General features: G+C 62.0%; 2 protein-coding genes across 6 annotated transcripts; both read left to right on the top strand.

Annotated features, from left to right (window-relative positions):
• The first annotated feature begins 378 nt into the window (after positions 1-378).
• On the top strand, positions 379-18,897 carry FLCN (folliculin). 5 transcript variants are annotated; one of them, XM_062216629.1, is made up of 13 exons: positions 379-409; positions 2,620-2,810; positions 4,197-4,451; positions 5,868-6,014; positions 7,912-8,133; positions 8,611-8,771; positions 11,093-11,184; positions 12,661-12,851; positions 15,059-15,172; positions 15,442-15,565; positions 16,521-16,652; positions 16,756-16,861; positions 18,088-18,897. In XM_062216629.1, exons 3-13 carry the CDS (start codon positions 4,203-4,205, stop codon positions 18,287-18,289), a joined length of 1,740 nt encoding a protein of 579 aa, XP_062072613.1. In that variant the 5' UTR covers positions 379-409; positions 2,620-2,810; positions 4,197-4,202; the 3' UTR covers positions 18,290-18,897. The 5 variants fall into 5 exon arrangements, with proteins under 5 accessions (XP_062072613.1, XP_062072615.1, XP_062072614.1 ...); XM_062216630.1 differs by lacking the exon at positions 379-409 and adding an exon at positions 453-998 and having other exon boundaries at positions 2,620-2,794; XM_062216628.1 differs by lacking the exon at positions 379-409 and adding an exon at positions 454-998.
• Positions 18,898-21,256: 2,359 nt separating this feature from the next.
• On the top strand, positions 21,257-22,029 carry PLD6 (phospholipase D family member 6). The gene is made up of 2 exons (XM_062216657.1): positions 21,257-21,680; positions 21,785-22,029. The coding sequence occupies exons 1-2, from the start codon at positions 21,257-21,259 to the stop codon at positions 22,027-22,029; spliced, it is 669 nt and encodes a 222-aa protein (XP_062072641.1).
• Positions 22,030-25,293: the final 3,264 nt, after the last annotated feature.

Genomic DNA, 25,293 nt, shown 5'->3' with positions numbered 1-25,293 from the left:
TGGGCAGAAAGTCTAGGACTGGCTCTATTTCTCCCTCAAATCTTTTTGTTAGGTTGGTTTTTACATTTTAAGCACCCCCTCGCGTTTGAAATGGTTTTGTCCAGCAGCGCTCGAGGGTGCAGTTTAAACCATTCTGTACTTCTCCGAGGGGGGGAGCGGCGCAGCGGCGGTGGAAGAGGAAGGTGTCAGGTTTGAGCGATTCCCACTGCCCCTCTACTCCAGAGTTACGGGGGCGCGGCCCTTCGTTCCAGACCCAAGGACCTGGTGGGGCCTCGCTCGCCTCGCGGTGCGGGGTGCGCTCGGGCAGTCTGGGGCGCCCCCGCGGCGGGCCTGGGGCGGATGGCACGGTCCGCCCCAGTCACGCGCCTCTGGCTTGGCGCCGGGGCAGCCTGGACTGAGGGGACCGCGGGTGAGTGTGGCCGCCCGGGGCTGGGCGTCTCCCCCTCGGGGTCGGGCCCGGCCGTGCGCTGCGGCCGCGACCACCCGTCCCTCAGGGCCGGCTCCGGCCGCACCTGGGCCTGTCCGGCGGGACGGCGAGGGCCCGGCCGAGTGCGGGGCGGGCAGCGGTGGGCGAGTGGCGTGGGGCGTTGCGGAGAGCTGGAGATGGAGGGAGCGTGAGGCCCCCTCCTAGCTCCTCGGCGGCGGCGGAGGAGCCGGGGCCGTTGCTTGGTGCCGATTTGACGTTGCCCTGCTCTCTCCCGGTGCCCCTACTCCAGCGCCGGCCCGGGTTTGCCCTGGAAGATCGCAGTTCTTCCTAGGGTTGGTGGACGTGGCCGAGAATGCTTGGCCCAGTGGAGGTCAGCAGCAGGGGGTGAGAGAAGCAGCGTGCCTTGGACACCCGGCGCCACCCCGGTGTCCAGCCAGGGTGGTGGTGGTGGGGGGACCTTTGTCACTGCAGGGAAAGGCGGCAGCCGGTGGCACTGGCTTATCACTGTTGTCATCGCGTCCTTGAGCAACCCTGGCACGTGACCTTGTGTCTGCTGTCCGCGAAAACCTAGGTGAGGGCAGCAGCAGTGGTGCCCGCGGGTTCCAGGCGGAAGGAAGCCCCGTGGGAGACCGGTTAGGGGCTGCTGCATGCTCACTGCGGGTCACCTGACCCCTGGTGGATCTGCAGGGGGCTCCTTCAGCCCCTGTGGGCCTGTGGAATCCTAGGGAGCTGGGTGGGGGGGCGGGGAGAGTGTGGTGTGGCGGTCCCAGGCCAGGCTGAGGAGTCTGGACACCTGCTTTTAGGGTGATGCTGGAGCTCGCTGGGCGGGGGAGGCTGGAGTGGAGCTGGAGGAGGCAGTGGAAGAGAGATGTATTTACTTATTTGAAAGTCAGAGTTACACAGAGGAGACAGAGAGAGGTCTTCCATCCGCTGGTTCACTCCCCAGATGTCAGCAACAGCCAGAGCTGGGCTGATCCGAAGCCAGGAGCTTCTTTTGGGTTTCCCGCATGGGTGCAGGGGCCCAAGCACTTGGGCCATCTTCCACTGCTTTCCCAGGCCATAGCAGAGAGCTGGATCGGAAGTGGAGCAGCTGGGACTCGAACCGGTGCTCTTTGAATTGGTTCTGGATTTTTTTTTTCCCGAGCCTAGAATACGTTGGGGTCTCACGTCTCCGGTGCCCGCTCCGGCCTAAGCAGGCTGGAGCAGGTGCGCATGGGCTGGAGTGGAGGGCTGCCTTGGCTTGGGTGTGTGGCTGGAAGGAGCCTTTTTTTTCTCCAAGAAAGGTGTGGCCCCCTTTCCAGGCTCTGGGGCAGAGCATCTGCGTCTGCTTTTGTTTTCCATCCTATTAGCCCTGCCTTGACCTCCTGGTTCCGGTCTTGGTCCCGGTCCCCGGTCTGGTCCATGGTCACCTCCCATCCGCTGTGGGTCTCAAAGCCCTTGATGAATGTCCTTGACCTCACCGTCATGAGCCCCCTGGGTTCTTTCTATAAACAGTCCATTGGCTCCTGTGCGGCTGGGCTGTCCCCGCGGTGGGCACCTCCATCTGCTTCCTGTGTTGATGGCTGTTACCTCCTGTAGGCAGCCCCTAAACTGCTTATTTATCCGTCACATGCTCATTGGGTACCCTGTGTGTCGGGACTGCTGTAGACACCAGGGGACAGCATCTCTACCTGCCGGAAATTTTATTTTTATTTTTTAAGATTTATTTGAAGGCAGAGATACGGGGGGGGGGGGGGGGAGAGAGAGATCAGTCAGTCTTCCATCCAATGGTTCACTCCCAAATGGCCGCAACAGCCAGGGCTGAGCCAGGGTGAAGCCAGGAGCCAGGAGTTTTCTTCTGGTCTCCCACATGGGTGCAGGGGCCCAAGCACTTGGACCATTCCCAGGAGCGTTAGCAGGGAGCTTAATTGGAAGTGGAGCAGCCTAGTGCAGCAGGTGGCACCGATACGGGATGCTGGCACTACAGGCAGAGGCTTAACTCTGTGCCACAGCGCTGGCCCCAGGAAATATGATTTTTGTAAAGGGAAGTACATACAACCTGTTAGGACACGTGCGGGACAGAAATAAGGCAGGGCGGGGCGGGGCAGCTGTCCCAGATGGGCTGGCTGGGGAGGCCTCGGACCAGGCACAGGGCAGGGCAGGGCTGCGGGGTGCGCAGGACCTTCTCCCCAGCCCTGCCCTCTCATCTGCAGTTGGTGTGGCCTCGGCCTGCTCCAGGCATCCGGGCTGAGCGTCCTGCCATCTGCGCTTGCGTCACCTGCCTCCGGGAACGCTCAGGCCAGGGCCGGAACCTCCGCTCTCCACGCTCGCACCCACCTGCTTCTCTTCCGTTTTGCCTCTGCCGTTCCCAGCCCCTGCGGCGTCCGGGTCAGCTGACGGGCAGGTGGGTTGCCGTTGGCGGGCAGGCATGGTTCTGGGCTCTGTTTCTCTGACCTTGACCTCTGTCCTCCTGTTAGGGCACCAGTGACCTCTCTGTTACTTTGCAGGGGATCCCTGCCCCCTGTTTTTTTTTTCTTTTTCTGTCCAGATTGTGCTAAAATGCACATAAACATAAAGTGGACCATTGTCAGCACACAGCTGTGTGTCATTGAGTGATGGAGCCGCCAGCACAAGCCGACTCCAGCGCTATCCACGTCCCGGGCTTAAACGTGAACTGCCCAGCCCCCTGGCACCGTTCCCCCTTCCGTCCCTGTGGATCCCACCACTCGGAGTCCCCCCACCCCACACCCAACTCGGATGGTGAATTTGTTTTTTTTTTTTTTTTTTTTTTTTTGACAGAGTGGATAGTGAGAGAGAGAGACAGAGAGAAAGGTCTTCCTTTTGCCGTTGGTTCACCCTCCAATGGCTGCTGCGGCCGGTGCATCGTGCTGATCCTGAAGCCAGGAGCCAGGTGCTTCTCCTGGTCTCCCATGCAGGTGCAGGGCCCAAGGACTTGGGCCATCCTCCACTGCACTCCCGGGCCACGGCAGAGAGCTGGCCTGGAAGAGGGGCAATCCGGTGTGCCGGCGCCGCAGGCAAAGGATTAGCCTATTGAGAGCCGCAGCGCCTGCTAGGATGCGTGAATTTCAAAGTTGTTTTTGCACCAAAGGAAACTTTACCTTTCCCTTCCATTTTCTGTGGAGTTTTTGAAGTCCCCTGTATGGTCTCGTGTCATTTGGGCATCGCTTGTCCTTTTGCGACGGGCGTCTGTCACTGGGCTCGCTGTCCTGCCAGCCAGCCTGCACGGCCTCTTCTGCTGACATCCAGGTCTCCTGTGTCATGTTGGAGCCTCACTCTCCGAGGCTCCAGGGGTCTGCATCCTGGGGCTTCAAGACCCCTCCTCTGGAGGCCTCTGCCAGCCCCACTGGCCCCTCGGAGCACTGGACTGGGCAGGTTCCCGTGCCCCTCCCCGGGGAGGGCTGCTTCCTCGTCCAGGCTGGGAGGCGCTCAGCAGGTGCGTGCTGAGCAGGGGTCCACTTTAAATCCACTTTATGGACTTCTCAGTCGCCCTGGAGTTTGGGTGTCCCTGCAAGGGTAGCTGTCCTGCTCCTGTGCTGTCTGCCCCGGGGCCCTGTCTCAATTCTGCCTGGAGGGCCTTTTGTGTGGCCATTCATCCCCACGCCCCCTCTTCTCTCTCGTGGCTGCCCCTGGGCCCGATGGGGTCTGGCTTCCCGTTGTCTGTGCTGCCCCTGACATGGTGCTGCCCCAGTGGCCCAGCGGGAAGTCCCAGAGGTGCCGGGGAGGTTCCATGGGGGTGCCATTCCGCTCACGGTGTCCCTCTGCTCCCCAGGGCACCATGAACGCCATCGTCGCCCTGTGTCACTTCTGCGAGCTGCACGGCCCCCGCACACTCTTCTGCACGGAGGTGCTGCACGCCCCGCTTCCCCAGGGGGCCGGGAGCGGGGACAGCCCCGGCCAGGGCGAGCAGGCCGAGGAGGAGGAAGGCGGCATCCAGATGAGCGGCCGCGTCCGTGCCCACAGCCCTGCAGAGGGGGCTGGCGCCGAGCCGGGCAGTGCGGGGCCCAGGAAGTCGGACATGTGCGAGGCAAGTGCGCTCCATTCGGGCTCTCAGGGAGGTGCGGTCCCCTAGCAGGCCTCCTCTTGAGTGGCACCCAGAAGGCGTGTGCGTCTCTGTGCCCCCAAGTGCTGCTGTAGCTTTTCCAGCCGGCTCTGTGCTGAGTGTCGGCACCCACACGGCCCAGCCACAGCCCCACGTCCCCTGGGGCACATCCTCACCACAGCCCGGCTGTTCTCTGTCATTTCATAAGCCTGGGGGAGTGAGCCTCAGCACCCCAGCAGATAAAGGCTCTGCTGGAGGCCCTGGGTGGGGCCCTGAGGTGGACGCTGGGCGTTGGACGTGGGCATTGGACTTGGCCCTGCTTTAGGAACAGGCTGAGTTCTGTTGGTTTTTCTGAGACACAGGCGCTGTATCAGATCCTCATCTATTGCTGCTAATGCCCATGAGGGGTCCTGGGGAGAGGGGAGCCCTCAGACGCTGGCGGTGGGGGTTCTAGGGGCCTCAGCCAGATTCCGGCTAGGCCTGGAGCCAGGGTTGGGGTTTACTTTGGAGGAGGCCTGCACCTCTTGGGCAGGGGCTTGCTGTGCACGGCCCTGGGGGCCTGGATGTCCCAGGCTGCTGGTGGCCTCCACGGGCTGCATGGTCCACTCCTGCAGCAGGCAGTGTGGCAGGCCGTTCTCAAGCCTCTGCCTCCGCACCCTCTCCACGTGGGGCCCCTGCCTGTGGCTGGGCCGAGTGTGTTCAGGACCAAGGACAGAAGCTCGGCGCCTGTGGATCGCAGGGCTCCCGGGAGCGGCACAGCCCTGTGCCCTCAGGCCAGCCACAGTCCACCACAGCCTCAGTGTTGTCCTCTGGGGAATGGGGTTTCTCACAGGGTTGCAGCTTGGATAGAGCGATGGGCCTGTTCACAGAGCCTGCCGCTCACATGAATGCCTGTTCCCACTGACCTCTGCCACCTCGGGGACCTCTGGGCCCTGCTTTTCCTGTCCTGGAAACCTTTAAATCCTCAGATGAGGGCTGATGTAGCAGCCACTTATTCCTATACAAAAACTTTTCTTTTGGATATATTTAATTGAGAGGCAGAGCTACAGAGAGGTCTTGCATCCCCTGGTTCACTCCCTGGGTGGCCAGAACAGCTGGAGCTAAGCCGATCCAGAACCAGGAGCCAGGAGCTTCTTCTGGGTCTCCCACGTGGGTGCAGGAGCCCAAGCACTTAGGCCATCTTCTACTGCTTTCCCAGTCCCATTAGCAGGGAGCTGGATTGGAAGAGGAGCAGCTGGGACACAAACCGGCACCCACGTGGGATGCCGGCGCCGCAAGCGGAGGCTTAGCCCACTGTGCCACAGCGCCAGGTCCAAAATTAGAGCCTCCTGAATTCAGCTTGGCTTGAGAGTTTGTCGGCTGCCCTGCAACTAACAGGTCTTCTTCTGCGGCCGCGGGCAGGGCTGCCGCTCTCTGGCCGCCGGCCACCCGGGCTACATCAGCCACGACAAGGAGACTTCCATCAAGTATGTCAGTCACCAGCACCCCAACCACCCCCAGCTCTTCAGCATCGTCCGCCAGGCCTGTGTCCGCAGCCTGAGCTGCGAGGTGAGCCTCTCTCCCGGGTGGGCCCGCCCCTGGGAAACCCGCTTGTCCGGGTTCAGTGTGGTGGGGGAGGGGCGTGTCCAGGACTCGGAGGAGTCATGGCCGACTGGCCAGGGTTGCCGGACTTGCATCTGTGCTCTGTGTCTCATTTGCTTGTTTCTAAGGGTTATTTTATTTGAACGGCAGAGTGATAGGGAGGGAGATCTTCCATCCGCTGGTTCACTCCCCAAAGGCCCACAGCAGCCAAGACTGAGCCAGGCCAAAGTCAGGAGCCAGGAACTCCATCCTGGTCTCTCATTGGGTTGCAGAGGCCCAAGCGCTTGGGCCATCTTCCACTGCATTCCCAGGCGCATCAGCAGGGAGCTGGATCAGAAGTGGAGCAGCCAGGACATGAACCAGCGCCCGTATGGGATGTGGGTGCCACAGCAGAGGCTTAGCTTGCTACACTACTTGTCTGTTTTTGATGAGCATATATATATATATTTTTTTGACAGGCAGAGTGGACAGTGAGAGAGAGAGAGACAGAGAGAAAGGTCTTCCTTTGCCGTTGGTTCACCCTCCAATGGCCGCCGCGACTGGTGCGCCGCAGCCGGCGCACTCCGCTGATCAGAAGCCAGGAGCCAGGTGCTTCTCCTGGTCTCCCATGCGGGTGCAGGGCCCAAGGACTTAGGCCATCCTCCACTGCCCTCTCTGGCCATAGCAGAGAGCTGGCCTGGAAGAGGGGCAACCGGGACAGAACCTGGTGTGCCGGCGCCGCAAGGTGGAGGATTAGCCTGTTGAGCCGCGGCGCCGGCCTGATGAGCATATTTCTAAGATGTGAATGATTTTTTTAGGGTATATAGATAACTGTATCAAATGTCACTTTAAAAAAAAACTTTTTATTTGAAAGGCACGCAGAGAGAGAGAGCGAGAGATTATTTATCTACTGGTTCAGTCTCTAGATGCCCAGAGAGAGAGTGAGCAAGCAGAGCAAGAGAGCAGTTATCTACTGGTTCAGTCTCTAGATGCCCCTAGAGCCAGGGCTGGGCCACCCCAGAGCTGGGAGCCAGGAGCTCCATCCAGGTCCCCGCTCTGGGTGGCCCAGTCACTGAGCCACGTGTACGCCCCCTCCCTGCTGTGCTCCTGGTCGGGTGTGTTGTGCCCTCCCTCCACCTTCTCACCGAGAGCTGCTGGGCCCCTGCCTCAGCTGTTCTCGCATTTTACTGTCCTGCGGTTCATCTGTGGGCAGGCTGGTGGCCGTGTCTGCTGGGAGGTGTGTGTTAGGTGTGTATCAATGGGTGAATGGGGCGTGAGGAAGCCCCTTAAGCCCTCGGGTCGTTTGGCACTGGGTGTCCAGGTGAGTCAGTTACCACCGAGTGTGGGGCACTTATGTAAGAGTTAGTTCTGGGCACCAGGTCGTGTCCCAGCTGCTCCACTTCTGATCCAGCTCCCTGCTGTGGCCTGGGAAAGCAGTAGAAGATGGCCCAAGTGCATGGGCCCCTGCATGGTGTGGGAGACCTGGAAGAAGCTCCTGGCTCCTGGTTTCAGATTGGCCTAGCTCTGGCCACTGAGGCCATTTGGGGAGTGAACCAGCAGATGGAAGCCCTCTCTCTGTAACTCTGCCTCTCAAATAAATAAATAAATAAATAAGCCTTAAAAAACAGAACTTTCAGGGCTCAGGGTGGAGGATGCCAGGCACCCACCTCTGGTGCTGGCCAGGGCGTCCCGTGGCACTGGTGTCGTGTTGGGGAAGTCTGGTCATGGGAGCTATGAGTTGGGGTTTCTGCCCTCATCCCCACGTGTCCCACTGTCCCCTGTGACTAGTCCGGGTCAGAAACAGGCCTGAGCAGGGTGCTCTGCCTCGATTTGGCTGGCGCGGGCAAGGGGCTGGTCCCTGGAGTTCATGTGGCTTTCCCCGCAGGTCTGCCCCGGCCGTGAAGGTCCCATCTTCTTCGGGGACGAGCAGCACGGCTTCGTGTTCAGCCACACGTTCTTCATCAAGGACAGCCTGGCCCGGGGCTTCCAGCGCTGGTACAGCATCATCGCCATCATGATGGACCGCATCTACCTCATCAGCTCCTGGCCTTTCCTGCTGGCCAGGGTGCGGGCCATCATCGACGAGCTGCAGGGCAAAGCCCTCAAGGTGAGCTCGGTGCAGCCGTGGGCTCTGAGCGCTCTGGGCTGCAGGCTGCCGCCACAGCCCCTGCCGCTAGTGCCGTGAGCTCCCACCGTCTCGGCATCGGCCCAGCTGCACTCACGTGGTGGCAGCAGCGTCCCCACGCTGGGCCTGTTCCTGGACACTGTGGCTGTGGGAGGGCCAGGCATGTGCTTGCTCCGTGCGCACCGCACTGCAGGCAGAGCAGCGGGACTGGCTGGCGGCAGCTGCTTTACCTGCTGGAGCTGTGGGGCTGGCTGGCGACCCTCGTCCACGCGAGGACTGAGGCCTCTTCCCAGTGGGGATGCTTGGGGGCAGGGCCCAGGGCCACCCCAGCGGGTGCCTAAGGAGTCGTTTCAGGAGGGGGCCGGGGACATCCTGCCCCAGCTCCTGGGCTCCGCCCCCGGGTGGTCCCGAATCCGGATGGGGCGGCACACGGTGTGCTGAGGCGGGGCCTTTGCGTAGGTGTTTGAGGCGGAGCAGTTTGGGTGTCCGCAGCGCGCACAGCGGATGAACACGGCCTTCACGCCCTTCCTGCACCAGCGGCACGGCAACGCGGCGCGCTCGCTCACGTCCCTGACCAGCGACGACAACCTGTGGGCCTGCCTGCACACCTCCTTCGCCTGGTGAGCGCCCGGCCCGGCTCCCAGCTCTGGGGGGGTGGGGGGGTGGGGGGGGTCTCCCTGCTGGAGTGGGAACTGCTCTTCTCTGGTGTGTGAAGGGTTTTTCTGTGCAGCTGGTTCTGCCTCAGGGTCTCCAAATCAGTTGGCTGCTGATTTTTTAAAAATTTTTTTGGTACTTGAAAATTACATTTCTAGGATACAGCATGATGTTTTGGTCTGTGTGTCTCTTGTGGGACGGCTAAATCAAGCTGTCTGACATGTGTGTTCCCCCATGCACTTGTCCCATTTTGCGTGAGGAGAATACTTGGAATCTACTCTGTTTCCTCCTGTATTTTGTTTTATTTATTTATTTATTTTAAGATTTTTTTTTTTTTTTTTGAGAGGTAGAGTTACAGACAGTGAGAGGCAGAGACAGAGAGAGAGGTCTTCCATCTGCTGGTTCACTCCCAAAATGGCTGCAATTGCCAGAGCTGGGCTAATCTGAAGCCAGGAGCCAGGAGCTTCTTTCTGGTCTCCCATGCAGGTGCAGGGGCCCAAGGACTTGGGCCATGTTTTACTGCTTTCCTAGGCCATAGCAGAGCTGGATTGGAAGAGCAGCAAGGCGGGACTAGAACCGGCATCCATATGGGATGCTGGCACTGTGGGTGGAGGATTAACCTACTGTGCCACGGCACTGGCCCCTACTCCTGTATTTTAAAATCATTTCCTTTATGGGAATTTTCAAACATAGCCAAAGTAAACAGCGCAGTGCACATACACCATCTAGTCTATTTTTAGCAGTTACCAGCAATTAAAAAAATATTTTTAATTGTTTTATTGGAACCAGTGTTGTGGCATACAGGCCACGTCGCCCCTGGCGACAGCTGTATCCCGTATTGGAGCGACATTTCGAGCCCCAGCTACTCTGCCTCCGATCTAGCTCCCCACTATGTCCCTGGGAGGTGCCAGATGTTTGCCCAAGTCCCTGGGTTCCTGCCACCCATGTGGCAAGATGGAATTCCTTGGGGCTGGCGCTTGGCATAACGGGTAAAGCTGCTGCCTGCAGTGCTGGCATCCCATATAGGTGCTGCTTCGAGACCTGGCTGCTCCACTTCCGATCCAGCTCTCTGCTATGCCCTGGGAAATCAGTAGAGGGTGGGCCAAGTCTTTGGGTTCCTGCACCCGCGTGGGAGACCCAGAGGAGGCTTTTGGCTCCTGGCTTTGGATTGGCACAGCTCCAGCTGTTGTGGCCAGTTGGGGAGTGAACCAGCGGATGGAAGACCTACCTACCTCTCTTTCTCTCTCTCTCTCTCTGTCTCTCCTTCTCTCTGTGTGACTCTGACTTTCAAATAAATAAATCTTTAAAAAAATAAATAAAAAAAGATGGAGTTCCTGGCTCCTGTGGCTTCAGCCTGGCTATTGTAGCCATTTGGAGAGTGAACCAGTGGATGGAAGATATCGCGTGCGCGCTCGCTCTCTCTCGCTCTCTCTCTCTCTCTCTGTCTCTCTCTGTCTCTCTCTGTCTCCCTTTCTCTTTGCCAGTCTGCCTTTCAAATAAATAAATCTGTAAAAATTAATTAATTATAAGGATTTTTCAAGCTAAGGTTTGATTGGAGGAGGCTTGGCTATGGGCAGGAAGCTTTCTTTTTAAATTTTTTTTTAAGATTTATTTATTTGAAAGGCACAGTTTCAGAGAGAGGGAGAGAGAGAGTTCTTCCATCCACTGGTTCACTCCCCAAATGGCTGCAAAGGCCAAGGCTGGGCCAGGCTGAAGCCAGGAGCCAGGAGCTTCCTCTGCGTCTCCCACATGGGTGCAGGGGCCCAAGCATTTGAGCCATCTTCCGCTGCTTTCCCAGGCCATAGCAGAGAGCTGGATCGGAAGTGGAGCAGCCGGGACTCAAACCAGTACCCATATGAGATGCTGGCGTTATAGGCGGTGGCCTAACCCACTGTGCCACAGCACCGCCCCAAACTGGAGCTCAAACCAGGCACTTGATGTGCGATGCTGGCATTCATGTGGCGGCCTAATTATGGGGGCAAACACATGCCATGGCTTTTTTTTTTTTTTATTGATTTATTTGAGAGGCAGAGAAACACAGAGAGAGCTTCCGTCCTCTGCCTCACTCCCCAAAGCCTGTTGTGGCTGGGGTTGGGCCGGCATGAAGCCAAGAGGTGGGATTACAACACACGTCTCCCCACGTGGGTGGCAAGAGCCCGATCCTGGAGCCACCCCTGCTGCCTGTGTTGCGGTCTCAGGGGGACCCCTCCTCGGCGTGTCCCTGTGGACCGCAGGTCCAGGGTGTCCTTTGGCGCGGAGGCCTCATGGCTGGCGCTGTGTTCCCCAGGCTCCTGAAAGCGTGCGGCAGCCGGCTGACGGAGAAGCTGCTGGAAGGCGCGCCGACCGAGGACACCCTGGTGCAGATGGAGAAGCTGGCCGGTGAGGCTGGGGGCGGCGCGGGCTGGGGCGGCCAGCACGGGCCTCTGCGGGAGGCGGCCCCTCGCCCTCCGTGTTTCTGGTGATTTCCTGTCTAGTTTTGCTTGACGGGCACAGGAGAGACTCTGTTCCCGGGTACGCTGGGAAAATCCATAGAGAGGTGTTTTGGAGAGAAGTGAGTGAGGAAGGTGCTTTTGTTTTGTTGTACAGATTTATTTATTTGAAAGGCGGAGTTATTTAGGGTAGGGGTCGTGGCGACAACAGAGAGAGCGAGCTCCCATCTGCTGGTTTACTCCCCAGACGGCTGGGTCAGGCCGAATGCAGGAACTTGGCACTCCATCTGGGTCTCCCACAAGGATGTGGGGCCCCGGTGCTTGAGCCGTCTCCACTGCCTCCCCAGGCACGTTAGCAGGGAGCTGGGTGAGAATGAGCAGCCGGCACTCGAACCCGTGCTCTTATGCTGGTGTGGCTTAACCCGCTGCACTGTGGGTCCAGCCGAGAGTCCAGGCTGGAGCGGGGCGCGGCACCGAGGGCTTTCTCACGGGAGGCGGGGCCTCTGCTGCTTCCGTGTGCCCTTCCCTGGGCCAGTTGTGCTTGTTCTTGGGGTGCTCAGGAGGACTGTGGCTGCTGCAGGAAGGGGCGTGTGCAGCCCTGGGAGAAGCACCGGGCAGAGGCGCTCTGCCAGCGCTGTGGCTGGCCTGTGGTTTCTTTTTCTTTTCTTTCTTTTTTTAAAAGTTCGCTTGCTTGATTGACTTTGAAAGGTAGAGTAACCAAGAGAGGGACAGGAAGGTTTTCCATCCACTGGGTGGTGCCCCCACAAGCCCCATGACAGCCTGGGCTAGGCGTCCCATCTGGGTCTCCCACGTGGGAGGTGGGGACCCAAGCGCTTGGACCACCCTCTGCTGCATCCAGGCACACTAGCAGGGAGCTGGATTGGAGCTGGGACAGGGGCTGGCGCCGTGGCTTAGTGGGTGGAGCTGCCATCTGTGGTGCCGGTATCCTATGTAGGTGCCAGTTCCAGTCCCGGCCGCTCTGTTTCCTATCCAGCTCCCTGCCAATGCGCCTGGGAAAGCAGCGGAAGGTGGCCCAAGTGCTTGGGCCCCTGCACCCACACAGGAGACCCAGATGAAGCTCCTGGCTTCAGATCAGCCCAGCTCTGGCTGTTGCAGCCTGGGGAGTGAACCAGCAGATGAAGACCTCTCTGTGTCTCTCCCTCTCTCTAACTCTGCCTTTCAAAAAAAAAAAAAAAAAAAGTAGGGCGGCCAGGACCCGAGCCAGGGGTGCCAGTGGCCTAGCAGCAGCAGTAACCCACTGTGCCACATGACCGCCCTGGTGGATTTGGGCTCTTCCGGGAGGACAGCCAGGGGTCAGCAGCCGGCTGGTCGGTGCCACCATGAGCTCCGCGGGCTGGAGCGGTGGGACGGGGCGGCTCGCACCCGGAGGCCGCGGGTCGCGTGAGCAGCCTGGTCGCTGTCCTAGACCTGGAAGAGGAGTCGGAGAGCTGGGACAACTCGGAGGCCGAGGAGGAGGAGAAGGCCCCCGTGCTGCCCGGGGGCGCCGACGGGCGGGAGCTGACCAAGTGCCCGACAGACTCGTCCTTGCTCTCGGAGCGCGGCAGCTGGCAGCCCCGCAAGCCGACCGGCTTCAAGTCGCTGCGACACATGAGACAGGTAGGCGGCACCCGGCGGAGCCCCGGCTGCTCTCCTCCACCCGGCCCACCTGCCCTTGGGCCCAGCGGCTCGGAGCCCAGCAGGGAGTCCTTGGAGAGGGCGGCGGAGTGTGGGAGCCACAGGAGCGGCTGTGCCGAGGGGTTGGCGTCCTGCCCATGTCTCTCTAAGTCTTGCTGTGCTGGAGTCCTCTAAGGGGCCGCCCCGCACGGGTCCTCGGTTGCCTGCAGCCTAGACTCCGCAGTGCGCAGCGACGGTCGTCCCCAGAAAACCTGCGCGTGTGGCCGTGGTAGAGATAGCCCGACGGCGGGCACGGCGGGCAGCGTGCCGTGTGCGGGGGCAGTGTGTGCGGGGCATGCCAGTCAGTCCCGCAGGAGGTTAGCGCAGCTCTGCTGAGCGGAGTGTGGTCCCTCGCCCAGCCTGAGCAGCAGGTGTTGCCCCGCAAGCCTCCCTGTGGTTTCAGATGCGAGCACGTGGCGAGCACGTGGCGTTAGTGGCAGGGTGCCCCGGGGGCGTCTGGATGCAGCCACCTGCCGCAGGCTGTGGTCTGGAATTCACAGGAGGGGACTGCCATGGTGCTGGTGAGGTTTGGAACAGCGCAAGCAGCTTGTTTGGTTTTAATTATCCTCAAAGCTTGGCTTCCTCAAAGTTTGTCTTCCTGGCCGGCGCCGCGGCTCACTAGGCTAATCCTCCGCCTTGCGGCGCTGGCACACTGGGTTCTAGTCCCGGTCGGGGCACCGGTCCTGTCCCGGATGCCCCTCTTCCAGGCCAGCTCTCTGCTATGGCCAGGGAGGGCAGTGGAGGATGGCCCAAGTGCTTGGGCCCTGCACCCCATGGGAGACCAGGAGAGGCACCTGGCTCCTGGCTTCGGATCAGCGCAGTGCGCCGGCCGCAGCACGCCAGCCGTGGCGGCCATTGGAGGGTGAACCAACGGCAAAAGGAAGACCTTTCTCTCTGTCTCTCTCTCTCTGTCCACTCTGCCTGTCAAAAAATAAATAAAATTAAAAAAATAAAAGTTTGGCTTCCTAGAAACCATGAGATAGCAGGCCTTTTTTTGTTTTTTAAAACATTGACTGATTTATATTCTTATTTGAAAGGCAGAGTGACAGAGGGAGAGGCAGAGAGAGAGCGAGCGCACTTCCATTCACTGGTTCATTCCGCAAATGCCTGTCGGCTCCGGGGCTGGGACGACCCAGCATCAGGAGCCAGGAACCCCAGCAGGGTCTTCTGCATGGGTGCCAGGGACCCAGTCACTGGGCTTCCACTGCCGTCTCACGTTGGGAGGGAGCTGGATCGGCGTCGGAGCCAGAACTCAAACCCAGGCCCTCTGCTATGAGACACTGGCCTCCCAAGGAGCAGCTGAACCTGGGGCCGTGGCGCCCGCCCCAGGCAGGCCCCTGCTAAGAGGCCAGTGTGGGGGAAGTTCCAGGGCGCGGTGGGCTGGAGGAGGAGCTCTGCGGGATGAAGAGGCCCGCAGTCCTGCACAGGACACCGCTGGAGGTCCAGGCTGCTGCTGGCGAGGGCGCACCCGTGGCCTAGGGTGTGGGGAAGGCCAGCTGCCCCTCCCTCTCTGGTGCCGGTGCAGCTGCCAGTGGCTCAGGAAAATCGGGTGTTGTGAGGGGCTGGCACCGTGGTAGTTTGTGAAGCCGCCGCCTGCAGTGCCAGCACCCCATATGGGCGCTGGCTTGTGTCCCGGCTGCTCCAGGCCAGCTCTCTGCAATGGCCTGGGAAGGTAGTGGAAGATGGCCCAAGTGCTTGGGCCCCTGCACCCACGTAGGAGGAGACCCAGAAGAAGCTCCTGGCTTCAGATCGGTACAGGTCCAGCCGTTGTGGCCATCTGGGGAGTGAACCAGTGGTTGGAAGACCTCTCTCTCTCTCTGCCTCTGCCGCTCTTTAACTCTGCCTTTCAAATAAACTTTTATTAAAAAAAAAAAAAAAAATCAGGTGTTGTGAGAGAATGTAGATGGTGCCGAAGTTGACGGCTTTTGGCTTCAGCTTGTTAAAAATAAAACCAGCTCGAAGTTCTGAACGGGCGTCGGAGCCGGGGACCCCTCTTTTCGGTGCAGATTGGGGCACGTCCATCTGTGCGCCCTCTTGATCCTGGCAGGTCACCGGGCTCCCTGAACGGGTGACTTCCCGCGTCCTTGCTGTACAGGGCCCCCCCCGGGGGGGGCGTTGCTGAGCGGCCAGCGCTGCCTTCTGTCCCCCAGGTGCTGGGCGCCCAGTCCTTCCGCATGCTGGCCTGGCACGTGCTCATGGGGAACCAGGTGATCTGGAAAAGCAGAGACGTGGACCTGGTCCACTCGGCGTTCGAGGTCCTCCGGGTAAGCATCTGCACTGGGTGGGGGTGGTGGCACACGTCCACCTCGTGCGCACGGCACAGTCACAGCCGCCGCCCTGTCGGGGTGCGGGGGTGCTGGGTCCTGGGACGTGCGACTGCTTGGGAAGCGTGCACAGGGGGCACGCCAGGGGCTGTGAGCCGATACAGCAATGGCTCCCTCTGGCTCCCTCTCGCAGCTGGCCTCCCTTGTAGGGCGGGGCGGGGGCGGGGCTGGGGGCGGGGGCGGGGCTGCGAGTGCTGTGTCCTCTGCAGACCATGCTGCCGGTGGGCTGCGTGCGCATCATCCCGTACAGCAGCCAGTACGAGGAGGCCTATCGCTGCAACTTCCTGGGGCTCAGCCCGCAGGTGCAGGTCCCCGCCCACGTGCTGTCCTCAGGTGCGTGCCGCGCTGCCCCCCGGGGTGGGAGGGGGCTGGGCCTGGGAGGTGGCAGCACCCGCGCCGCAGGCCCAGCTGGCTTCTGTCATTGAAGCCGGCGGGGCTGGAGGAACTGGATGACCTGACAGTGGCTGCGGCTGTGGGGCCGTGGTCACAGGGGGGCACAGAGGGCACACACACCCTGAGGATGGTCCCCACGGGAGGTCGGTGTCCCGGGACGCCATTGTTTCCTGCCCCCCCCCCCCACTTTTTTTTCTTTTTAAGATTTGCTTATGTAGTTTGACTGCAAGGTAGAGTGTTGGAGCAGGAGACAAGAGAGTTTGATCTCCCATCTGCTGGTTCACTCCCAAATGGCCGCAACAGCCAAGCTGGGCCAGGCTGAAGCCAGGAACCAGGAGCTCCATCCTAGTCTCTCACATGGGTGCAGGGATCCAAGCACCCGGGCCAGCCTCTGCTGACTTCCCAGGCCATTAGCAGGGAGCTGGATTGGAAGCAGAGCAGCGGAACCGGAACCCGCTCTCTGCTCTGGGCAGTGGGCATGCAGGTGGCCCCGGCTTGCTGGGCTGTCTGTAGCAGGCCTTCCATGGTCATGCCCGTCCCTATGACGTTCCTCGATCCTAGCTCTGAGCCTCCCCTGCCTTGGCTAGTGCAGCCGGGCTCTGAGCAGGGACCCGGGAGGTGAACCTGCAGCCCTCCGCCCAGGCGTATGTGTCCAGCAGGCAGCCTGGGGCCGCATGGTGACTGCTGGGCATACCCGAGGCCCCGGACAGCCACCCCTGCAGCACCAGGGGGCAGCGTCTGCCCTGGGTGGCGTTAGGCACACAGGCTGTGGGCGCAGACACAGGCCTGGCGTGCCAAGCCACTGCTGGCTGTGGGGCCGGGTTGCTGGGTTGGTGGTGGGAGCGGCTGGGGGCTGCATCGTGCGGGTTTGTGAGGGCCATGCCGTGTCACGCAGAGTTCGCTGTCGTCGTGGAGGTCCACGCGGCCCCCCGCTCCACCCTCCTCCCGGCCGGCCGCGAGGACGAGCAGCCTCTGAGCAAGTATGAGTTCGTGGTGACCAGCGGGAGCCCCGTGGCCGCGGACCGAGGTGGGTGCGCAAGCTGGGCTGCCCTCCCTCGGGGGCGGGCAGGCCACTCCCCCCGCCTGGCCCGGGGCTCACGTGCCCCCCCCATCTCCACCCTTGTCCCCAGTGGGCCCCACCATCCTGAACAAGATCGAAGCGGCTCTGACCAACCAGAATCTGTCTGTGGACGTGGTGGACCAGTGCCTCGTCTGCCTCAAGGAGGAGTGGATGAAGTAGGTACCCAGGCTGGGGCACGGCTGCCCGCTCACCGCCTGCAGCCCGCGAGGCCGGGAGAGGTGGCCCAGGGCCTCCGCCCCTGCTGCCGAGGGCCGAGGGCCACAGCACACGGGAGAGCTCCCCTCCTTTGCAGCCCTGTTGTTCTGTGTGATTAGCTTTTTTTTTTTTTTTTTTTTTTTTTGACAGAGTGGACAGTGAGAGACAGACAGAGAGAAAGTCTTCCTTTGCCGTTGGTTCACCCTCCAATGGCCGCCGCGGTTGGCGCGCTGCGAACAGCGCACCGCGCTGATCCGATGGCAGGAGCCAGGTGCTTCTCCTGGTCTCCCATGGGGTGCAGGGCCCAAGCACTTGGGCCATCCTCCACTGCACTCCCTGGCCACAGCAGAGAGCTGGCCTGGAAGAGGGGCAACCAGGACAGAATCTGGCTGGCTCCCCTACCAGGACTAGAACCCGGTGTGCCGGCGCCGCAAGGCGGAGGATTAGCCTAGTGAGCCGCGGCGCTGGCTGTGATTAGCTTTTAAATCTTAAGTCGGGTAACAAACGTTCCTTTTTAAAAAAAAATTTTGAGACAGAAACTCCCATCCACTGGTTCATGCCCCTTGTGCCTGCAAGAGACCTGGTGGGGCCAGCCTGAAGTCAGGAGCCAGGAGCTCCATCCGGGGCTCCCATACAGGAGCCCAGCTCTGCCTGAGCCGTCACTGGTGCTGCCCCTCGCCCCAGGAGTCGGTGCTGACAGGAGCCAGAATCAGGAGCCGGAGCCGGGCACTTCCCAGTGGGCTGTGCGTGTCCCAGGCACCGGGCAGAACGCCGCCCCGGCGTTCCCTCCCTCTGGGGCACCTGGCTTTATTTCCGCCTGCCTTGAGCCCTGCGCTCTTCCAGCACACGAGTCAAATGTCCTGATTGCCCGCAGGACAGCGAGGCGTCTGGGCAGGCGGTTCTCTTCCACAAGTTGAGGGAGCTGTTTGTTTCTCGTCTCTCTTTGCTGTTTGGGTGCACCTGCCCTTATCCCCAGGGCTGGGGGTGATGGGGCTGGCTGCTCCCCGCCACAACCCGGAGTTGGAATCCCAGCCCAGCTCCAGGGCTCTGGCCGGTCCTGAAGTCGTGTGGCCCACTCTGCTGGCCGGGACTGGGCCGTGGATTCTGGGCTGGTGTGTGTTGGGCCTGCTCTGCTGGCCGGGACGGGGCCGTGGATTCTGAGCGGTCGCGTGTCTGGTCCCCACAGCAAAGTGAAGGTGCTGTTCAAGTTCACCAAGGTGGACAGCCGGCCCAAAGAGGATACGCAGCGGCTCCTGAGCGTGCTGGGCGCGGCCGAGGAGGACAACGTGAAGCTGCTCAAGTTCTGGATGACCGGCCTGAGCAAGACCTACAAGTCGCACCTCATGTCCACCGTCCGCAGCCCCACGGCCTCCGAGGCGCGGAGCTGACCCGCGTCCCAGCCGGAGGGGTGGCTGGCACGGAGTGCGTCCCCTAGGAACGCGGGGTTGTGGGGATGGGGACCGGGCCCGGCGCTGGGGCGCCCGTGATGGGGAGGGCTCGGGGGCACACGCAGCTTGTGCCTCCCCGGGACTCGGGCAGAGTGGGCCCGTGCCGGCGTGGCCGCGAGCTCTCTGCAGGGTCCCGAGCCGAGCGCGAGCTTCCTGGGTCTGCGCAGTGACGTCGTGCGCGTCCCCGCCCCTGCGCTGTGGGAATGCGCGCCCCGAGGCTCATGGACTTGTCTCCTGGGGGGTTGCCTGCAGCGGCAGTGGAGCCGCCATCCTTGCCGCAGGAGCACAGTGGTGGGGGGTGCTTGCCCCCTGTGCCGCCAGGGCTGCAGCCAGCAGTTCCCAGCAGTTCCCGCGGCTTCATGCCCCTCCCCCGGCCCCACTGCCTCCATGAGCGCTCGTGGCTTGGAGAGGTTGGCAGTTTGCTGATCTGTTTGTAGTTTGTTTTTGTGTTCTTTTAATTTATGTTTAACACGAAGATCAGGTTTATATGACTGGCTCTCTGTAGGAGGCCAAAAACATTGAAACACAATAAAGTATTTTTCTAAGCTGTTGGTTTGATGCCTACCGTTTTCAGTGTGCTCAGAACACAGGACCCCAGGGTGGCACCGTGAGTGGCCAGCTCTCTGTGGCGGGAGGGAGTCTGAGCCATGTCGCCGGCTCCAGGCCCCCAGGGAACCAGCCAGGGTTGGCCCTCCCGTCCGTGCACCCGGCCACTGGCTTGGCCCCGGGAAACGCGTTCTCAGAGAGACTGGAGCAGCCATTGCCTGAGAGGAGGGGGGCTGGACGCGCGGCTGGGTGCCTGTGGCATGGGTAGCACGCTGGAGTGACACATCAGCCATCTGCCCCGGCCCGCGCAGGGGTGGCTGCCGTGTAGCTCAGGCGGCTCCTCGGGGCAGGGCTGTCCCGGTCCAGCGGCCGGGACCCGAGACCTGGCTGCCCCGCCGCCCTGTGACCGAGCCTGGCCCCGGGATGCTGGTGCCTGCAGAGGCGGCCGGGACTTCCTGTCACTGCCCCCGGGGATGGCCGCCACTCAGGTGAGCGGGTGCCCTGGACACAGGTCTGGAGCCTCCTGCAGACGGGAGGTGGCAGTCGCCTGGACTTGACTCCTGCTGCTTAACCCTTTGTCCCCAGGTGGAGCCACACAGGGTCTTCCTGGCTTCGCTGGTGCACAGGTGGCCAGCTGGGCAGCCCGGGACCAGGAACGGATCGCCACAGCGCGGTGCTGGGGGCCGAGCGCCCCGGAGCTGCCCTCCCTGGCCTGTCCCAGCGGCTCTCCATGGAGCCTTGCGGCCCCGTAAGTGCTGAACTCCGAGTTTCTCCGTCAATTCTCCTAGGAAAATCCACAGGTATGTGGTACGTGGGGGCAGGGAGATGGAGTCCAAGGCTGTGTGTGTTGGTGCAGAGAGCTTTGCAAATCGTTTTTCTGTGAAGACACACACGCAGAGTCACTTTTTTTTTTCTTTCCTTTTTTTTAAAGATTTATTTTATTTGAAAGGCACAGTTACAGAGAGAGGGAGAGACAGATCTTCCATCTGCTGGTTCACTCCCCAAATGGCCACAATGGCCAGGGGCTGGGCCAGGCTGAAGCCAGGAGCCAGGAGCTCCATCTGGGTCTCCCACGTGGGTGGCAGGAGCCCAAGGACTTAGCCCATCCGCTGCTGCTTTCCCAGGTGCATTAGCAGGGAGCTGGATGGGAAGTGGGGCAGCCGGGACTTGAACCGGCGCCCATATGGATACCAGCATCACAAGCAGCAACTTAACCCGCTGTACTACAATGCCGGCCCCCTTAACTGGGGGTGAACACCCCCTCCCCCCTCGCCGCCTTGCTGCTGCTTTGTCTCCATCTTTTTGGTTGAAAAGGTACTCTTTAGGACAACATTTTCTGATTCTTAAGAGCTTTTTTTAAAAAATTTATTTGAGAGGCAGAGTTACAGACCAAGAAAGGGGGGGGGGGGGGGAGAGGCTCCCCAATGGCCACAATGGCCAGAGCTGTGCTGATCAGGAGCCAGGAGCTTCCTCCTGGTCTCCCATGTGGGTGCAGGGGCCCAAGGACTTGGGCCATCCTCCACTGCTTTCCCAGGTGCATTAGCAGGGAGCTGGCTAGGAAGTGGAGCAGCCGGGACTCGAACCGGAGCCCATATGGGAAGCCGGCGTCGCAGGTGGCAGCTTGAGCTGCCATTCTCGCGTGCTCAGAGCACAGCCTCACCCCGTGACACTCCGGGACGCCCAGCCGCAGTCAGTCCTGTCCTCCAAGGGGCCCTGAGAAACCGGGATGTGGGCACGGATGCGGGTCACAGCCCACCGGGGTGCGCCTCCCGGCCGCGGGGCACCGGCAGCCTGCCTCGCCCGCTCCGCCTCCCCTGCCCAGCCGCAGCCCCGGCAGCCACGGCGCACGGTGGGGAGAGCGAGCTGCCCACCAGAGCGCAGGGGTCCTCAGGACAAGGAGCTCGCAGGGGCGGGCGGCTGTGCTGGGACAGCCCAGCGCCCCAGGTTCTCCGAGGCACCCGCGCCCAGCCCGCCCGGGTGGCCACAGGGGTGCGCGCGGCTGGGTGCGCGGGGGCTGACGCGGGACAGCCCAGCGAGCCGTGGACGCCCCCGCGCTCCCTACCCCGCCCCGGGAGCGCAGGGCCTGCCTGGCGAGGGTCCTGTGGCCGCTTGTGACTGGACTTGCGCAAGGGTGCGGCTCGCAGGTGCCTGGAGGCGCCGAGCGCCTGGCGGGGCAGCCCGGCGCGCAGGGTCCTTGAGCACGTGGTGGGGCGTGGCCAGGCGCGCGGGCGGGGGCAAGGGCACAACAAGGGGGCGGGGCGGAAGAACGTGGCCTGTCACGCGCGGCGGGGGCGTGGCCGAGCACGTGGCGGGGCGTGGCCAGGCGCCAGGCCTAGGCCCGCGGTGGCGTCGTCGACGGGCATGGGACGGTTGGGGTGGCGGGCGGTGGCGGCGGCGGCCGCGGGCCTCTCGCTGGCCCTGGAGGCGCTGCCCTGGCTGCTGCGCTGGCTGCGGGCCGGGCGGCGGCGGCCGCGGCGCGAGGTGCTCTTCTTTCCGTCGCAGGTGACCTGCACCGAGGCCCTGCTGCAGGCCCCGGGCGCGGCGGCGGCGGCCCCCGCGGGCTGCCCGTGCAGCCTGCCGCACTGCGAGAGCTCGCTGAGCCGCCTGCTGCGCGCCCTGCTGGCCGCCCGCGCCAGCCTGGAGCTCTGCCTCTTCGCCTTCTCCAGCCCGCAGCTGGGGCGCGCCGTGCAGCTGCTGCACCAGCGCGGGGTGCGCGTGCGGGTCATCACCGACTGCGACTACATGGCCCTCAACGGCTCGCAGATCGGCCTGCTGCGCAAGGCGGGTAGGCCGGGGTGTGGGGGGCGCCCGGGGGGTGGCAGGCGGGGTCCGGGGGCGCGCCGAGGCCCGTGCGCCGTGCGAGGGAGGTTTGCTTGGCCGGCCCCGCAGGGATCCAGGTTCGCCACGACCAGGACCTGGGCTACATGCACCACAAGTTCGCCATCGTGGACAAGAAGGTGCTGATCACGGGCTCGCTCAACTGGACCACGCAGGCCATCCAGAACAACCGGGAAAACGTGCTGGTCATGGAGGACCCGGTGTACGTGCGCCTCTTCCTGGAGGAGTTCGAGCGCATCTGGGACGAGTTCAACCCCGCCAAGTACACCTTCTTCCCGCAGAAGCGGGCGCGCTGACTCCCGGCGGGCCAGGGGCTTCGCCAAGGCTGTGGCTGGCTCCGTGGGGGCGGGGCCGGGGGCGGGGTGGGCTTGTTAAAAGGGGTGCGGTGCTGGGGGGCTGGGCGCCCTCGTCCCGGAGCGCGCTTGGTTGGGGAGGGGGCGCCCGTGCCTCCAGGGCCCGAAGCTGCCTCCGGCCTGGCGGCCTTGACGTTGGTTCTGCGAGGTGTGCGGGGAGGTGGGGCGGGGCCGCCCCTTGGCACCCCAATAAAGCGCTCTTGTTGTCAGCTGTGTGTGCCGCGTGTTTGCCCAGCCCACCTCGTCCGGGCCCCTGCCCGCTGCGATCCTGCGCGCGCCCCCGCAGGAAGTTGGGTCAGCCCCCCGCCAGGGCCCGGGCCGCCTCTTCCCGCTTCCTGGGCTGAGGTCAGGGCGGCGCTTTGACCAGGAGGCCCGGGAAGCTCCACATAGCCTAAATGCGTTTTCAAAGATCGGTTACTGACTTGAAGGGCGGAGAGACCCGCTGGGTCACTCCCCAGATGCCCTCGATGGCTGGGGGCGGGGCCAGGGCACAGCCAGGAGCCTGGGGCTCCTCCCACCCCCTCCCTGGGCTCCCACGCGGGTGGCTCAGCAGGGGGCTGGGTTGGAACCAGCCGGGCCAAGCTTTCCTGTGCGACACTTGTGGCGGTGATGAGGCAGTTACTGCGGTGGCCTTAGCAGCCCCCGCGACCATGCAATGTGCCGGTGCAGCTAGGCTGCCTCTTCAAGCCCTGTGCTGGTTTATTGAGTTGTTTTTGAGCGGCGGGGAGACACGGGGAAGAGGTCTTCCATCTGTTGCCCATACCCCAAATGCCTGCAGCAGCCAGGGCTGGGCCAGGTGCGAGCCAGGAGCCAGGAACTCAATGCAGCGCCCCCAGGGTCTGCATTAGCCCGAAGCCTAAGCCGGCGCCTGCAGTGCTGGCATCCCATATGGGCGCTGGTTCGAGTCCCAGCTGCTCCACTTCTGATCCAGCTCTCTGCTATGGCCTGGGAAAGCAGTGGAAGATGGCCCAAGTCCTTGGGCCCCTGCACCCTCGTGGGAGACCTGGAAGAAGCGTCTGGCTCCTGGCTCCAGATTGGCTCAGCTCCAGCTGTTGCGGCCGTTGGGGAGTGAACCAGCGGATGGAAGACTTTCTCTTGCTCTCTTTCTGCCTCTCTTTCAAATAAATACATTAATTTAAAAAATAATAAGCCACCAATTTCACTCTAGAAGCGTGCAGCCCCAGGGATGGTCGGGTGTTAGCAGAATCCGGATGGGTGGGTGGTTTTGCATGGTCCATGAAAGAGGCTCAAGGACCCAAACCGCTGCCTTTGGTGGGAACACGGTTCCCATCTGTTGGGGTTCCCTCCACACCTGCCATGTGTGTCCTGGGCAGGATTCATGGCCTGGGGCGTGGCCTCTGGGGGGTCTGGCTTCTCCATTTACATAATGCTTTAGGAGTCAGCGGTCTCTGGCCCCCGCGTGGATCACGCCACGTTTCCTGGCGGGTGCTGTGGCTGTTAGAGCACTCCTGCTTACCTCTGCGTGTGTGCGTGCCTAGGAGCGGGGTCGTTGGGTCCGTGACCTGTGCTCGGTCACTCGAGGAGCTGCCAGGTGTCCGGCGGGGCCTGGTGGTCTCGCCTTCCCATCGGCACCACCTGGCTGCCTGGGCTCTGCAGGTGCTCCGGGCAGGCACCACCCCGACGCACTCTGGGTCGCTTTTCAAGGAAGGCGTGGTCTCATTCTCTGGCTTGTCTTTTTGTTAAGAGTTCCTTGTCCATGCTGGATCCGCGTCCCTTCCTTAACGGGAAAACCGCTCAGCAGCAGGTGAAGCCGCCCACGGAGCTTCCTGCCACTGTGCCCTGGCTCAGGCGCCGGCCCGGGCCAGCGCTGTGCTGCAGCAGGCTAAGCCACTGCTCGCAATGCCAGTGTCCCCGTACGGGATCGCAGGTTCGAGTCCCGGCTGCTCCACTTCTGGTCCGGCTCCCTGGTTTGCTTTTTGATTTATTTTAAAGGCAGAGTTACAGGGGCAGGGAAGAGATCTTCCACCCACTGATAGACTCCCCGGATGGCCACAATGGCTGGGGCTGGGCTGAAGCCAGCAGCCAGGAGCTCCTTTCCAGTCTTCCACTTGGATGCGGGGGCCCAAACACTCGGGCCATCTTCCACTGCCTTCCCAGGCCATAGCAGAGAGCTGCATGGGAAGTGGAGCAGCCAGGACTCAAACTGGCACCCACACGGTAGCAGGCTTTACCCGCTACGCCACAGCGCCAGCTCCCGGCTCTGTTAAGGCCACTGGAGAAGCAGCAGATGATGGCCCAGTTCTTGGGTCCCTGTCACCCCTCTGGGAAGGCAGGATGGAGTTCCTGGCTCTTTGCTGGCCCAGCCTGGGTGGTGGCAGTGGCCATTTGGAGAGTGAAACAGCAGATGGACGATCTGTCCCTTCCTGTCACTTAAAAAAATGTGCTTGGGCCCTTTGCTACCCACGTGAGAGGCAGACGGAGTTCTGGGCTCAGGGCTTCGGCCTGGCCCAGCCAGCCCTGGCTGTTGCAGGCACCTGGGGAATGAGCCAGGGTCGGACACGTGCTCGCTCTCTCTGCCATTCAAATGGATTAAAAGAAACACAGATGGCTGGCACTGCGGCTCACTAGGCTAATCGTCCGCCTGCAGCGCCAACACCCTGGGTTCTAGTCCCGGTTGGGGCGCCGGATTCTGTCCCGGTTGCCCCTCTTCCAGGCCAGCTCTCTGCTGTGGCCCGGGAGTGCAGTGGAGGATGGCCCAAGTGCTTGGGCCCTGCACCCTATGGGAGACCAGGATAAGCACCTGGCTCCTGGCTTCGGATCGGCGTGGTGCGCCGGCTGCAACAGCCACTTGGGGGGTGAACCAACGGAAAAGGAAGACCTTTCTCTCTGTCTCTCTCTTTCTCACTGTCTAAACTCTGCCTATCAAAAAAACACAAAAAAACCAAAACAACAACAACAACAACAAAACGAAAAAAAACCACAGATGGCTTGCAAGCGGTACCTCAGATTCTTTGGGCGATCTCGCTCTCCCGTGGTACTGTTTGGGGCGTCCGGGCAGTCTGCCACCTGTGCTCTGGTGTCGCATGTGAGAGGCCATTGCCCAGCCAAGACCTGCTCCTGGGTGCCCCCCGGGGGCCTCCTCATCACCTGCCCCTGGGTCTGGGGCTCATGCATGGGGGCAAGGGTGGGGGCCGACTCCACCCTTCTGCTTGCAGGAACCCGGGGCTGAGCGGGATCAGAAGTGGA

This window comes from Lepus europaeus, chromosome 18 (genome assembly GCF_033115175.1).
Source record: "Lepus europaeus isolate LE1 chromosome 18, mLepTim1.pri, whole genome shotgun sequence".
Lineage (NCBI taxonomy): Eukaryota > Metazoa > Chordata > Mammalia > Lagomorpha > Leporidae > Lepus > Lepus europaeus.
Note: the sequence above shows the minus strand (reverse complement) of the source record. Positions and strands in the feature narration are given on the sequence as shown.

Coding starts and splice junctions, on each gene's coding strand:
- FLCN (XM_062216629.1), top strand. CDS start 4,203: ATGAACGCCATCGTCGCCCTGTGTCACTTCTGCGAGCTGCACGGCCCC. Junction 8,772..11,092: donor CTGCACACCTCCTTCGCCTG/GTGAGCGCCCGG, acceptor TGTGTTCCCCAG/GCTCCTGAAAGCGTGCGGCA. Junction 15,173..15,441: donor CGGCGTTCGAGGTCCTCCGG/GTAAGCATCTGC, acceptor TGTCCTCTGCAG/ACCATGCTGCCGGTGGGCTG.
- PLD6 (XM_062216657.1), top strand. CDS start 21,257: ATGGGACGGTTGGGGTGGCGGGCGGTGGCGGCGGCGGCCGCGGGCCTC. Junction 21,681..21,784: donor CGGCCTGCTGCGCAAGGCGG/GTAGGCCGGGGT, acceptor CCGGCCCCGCAG/GGATCCAGGTTCGCCACGAC.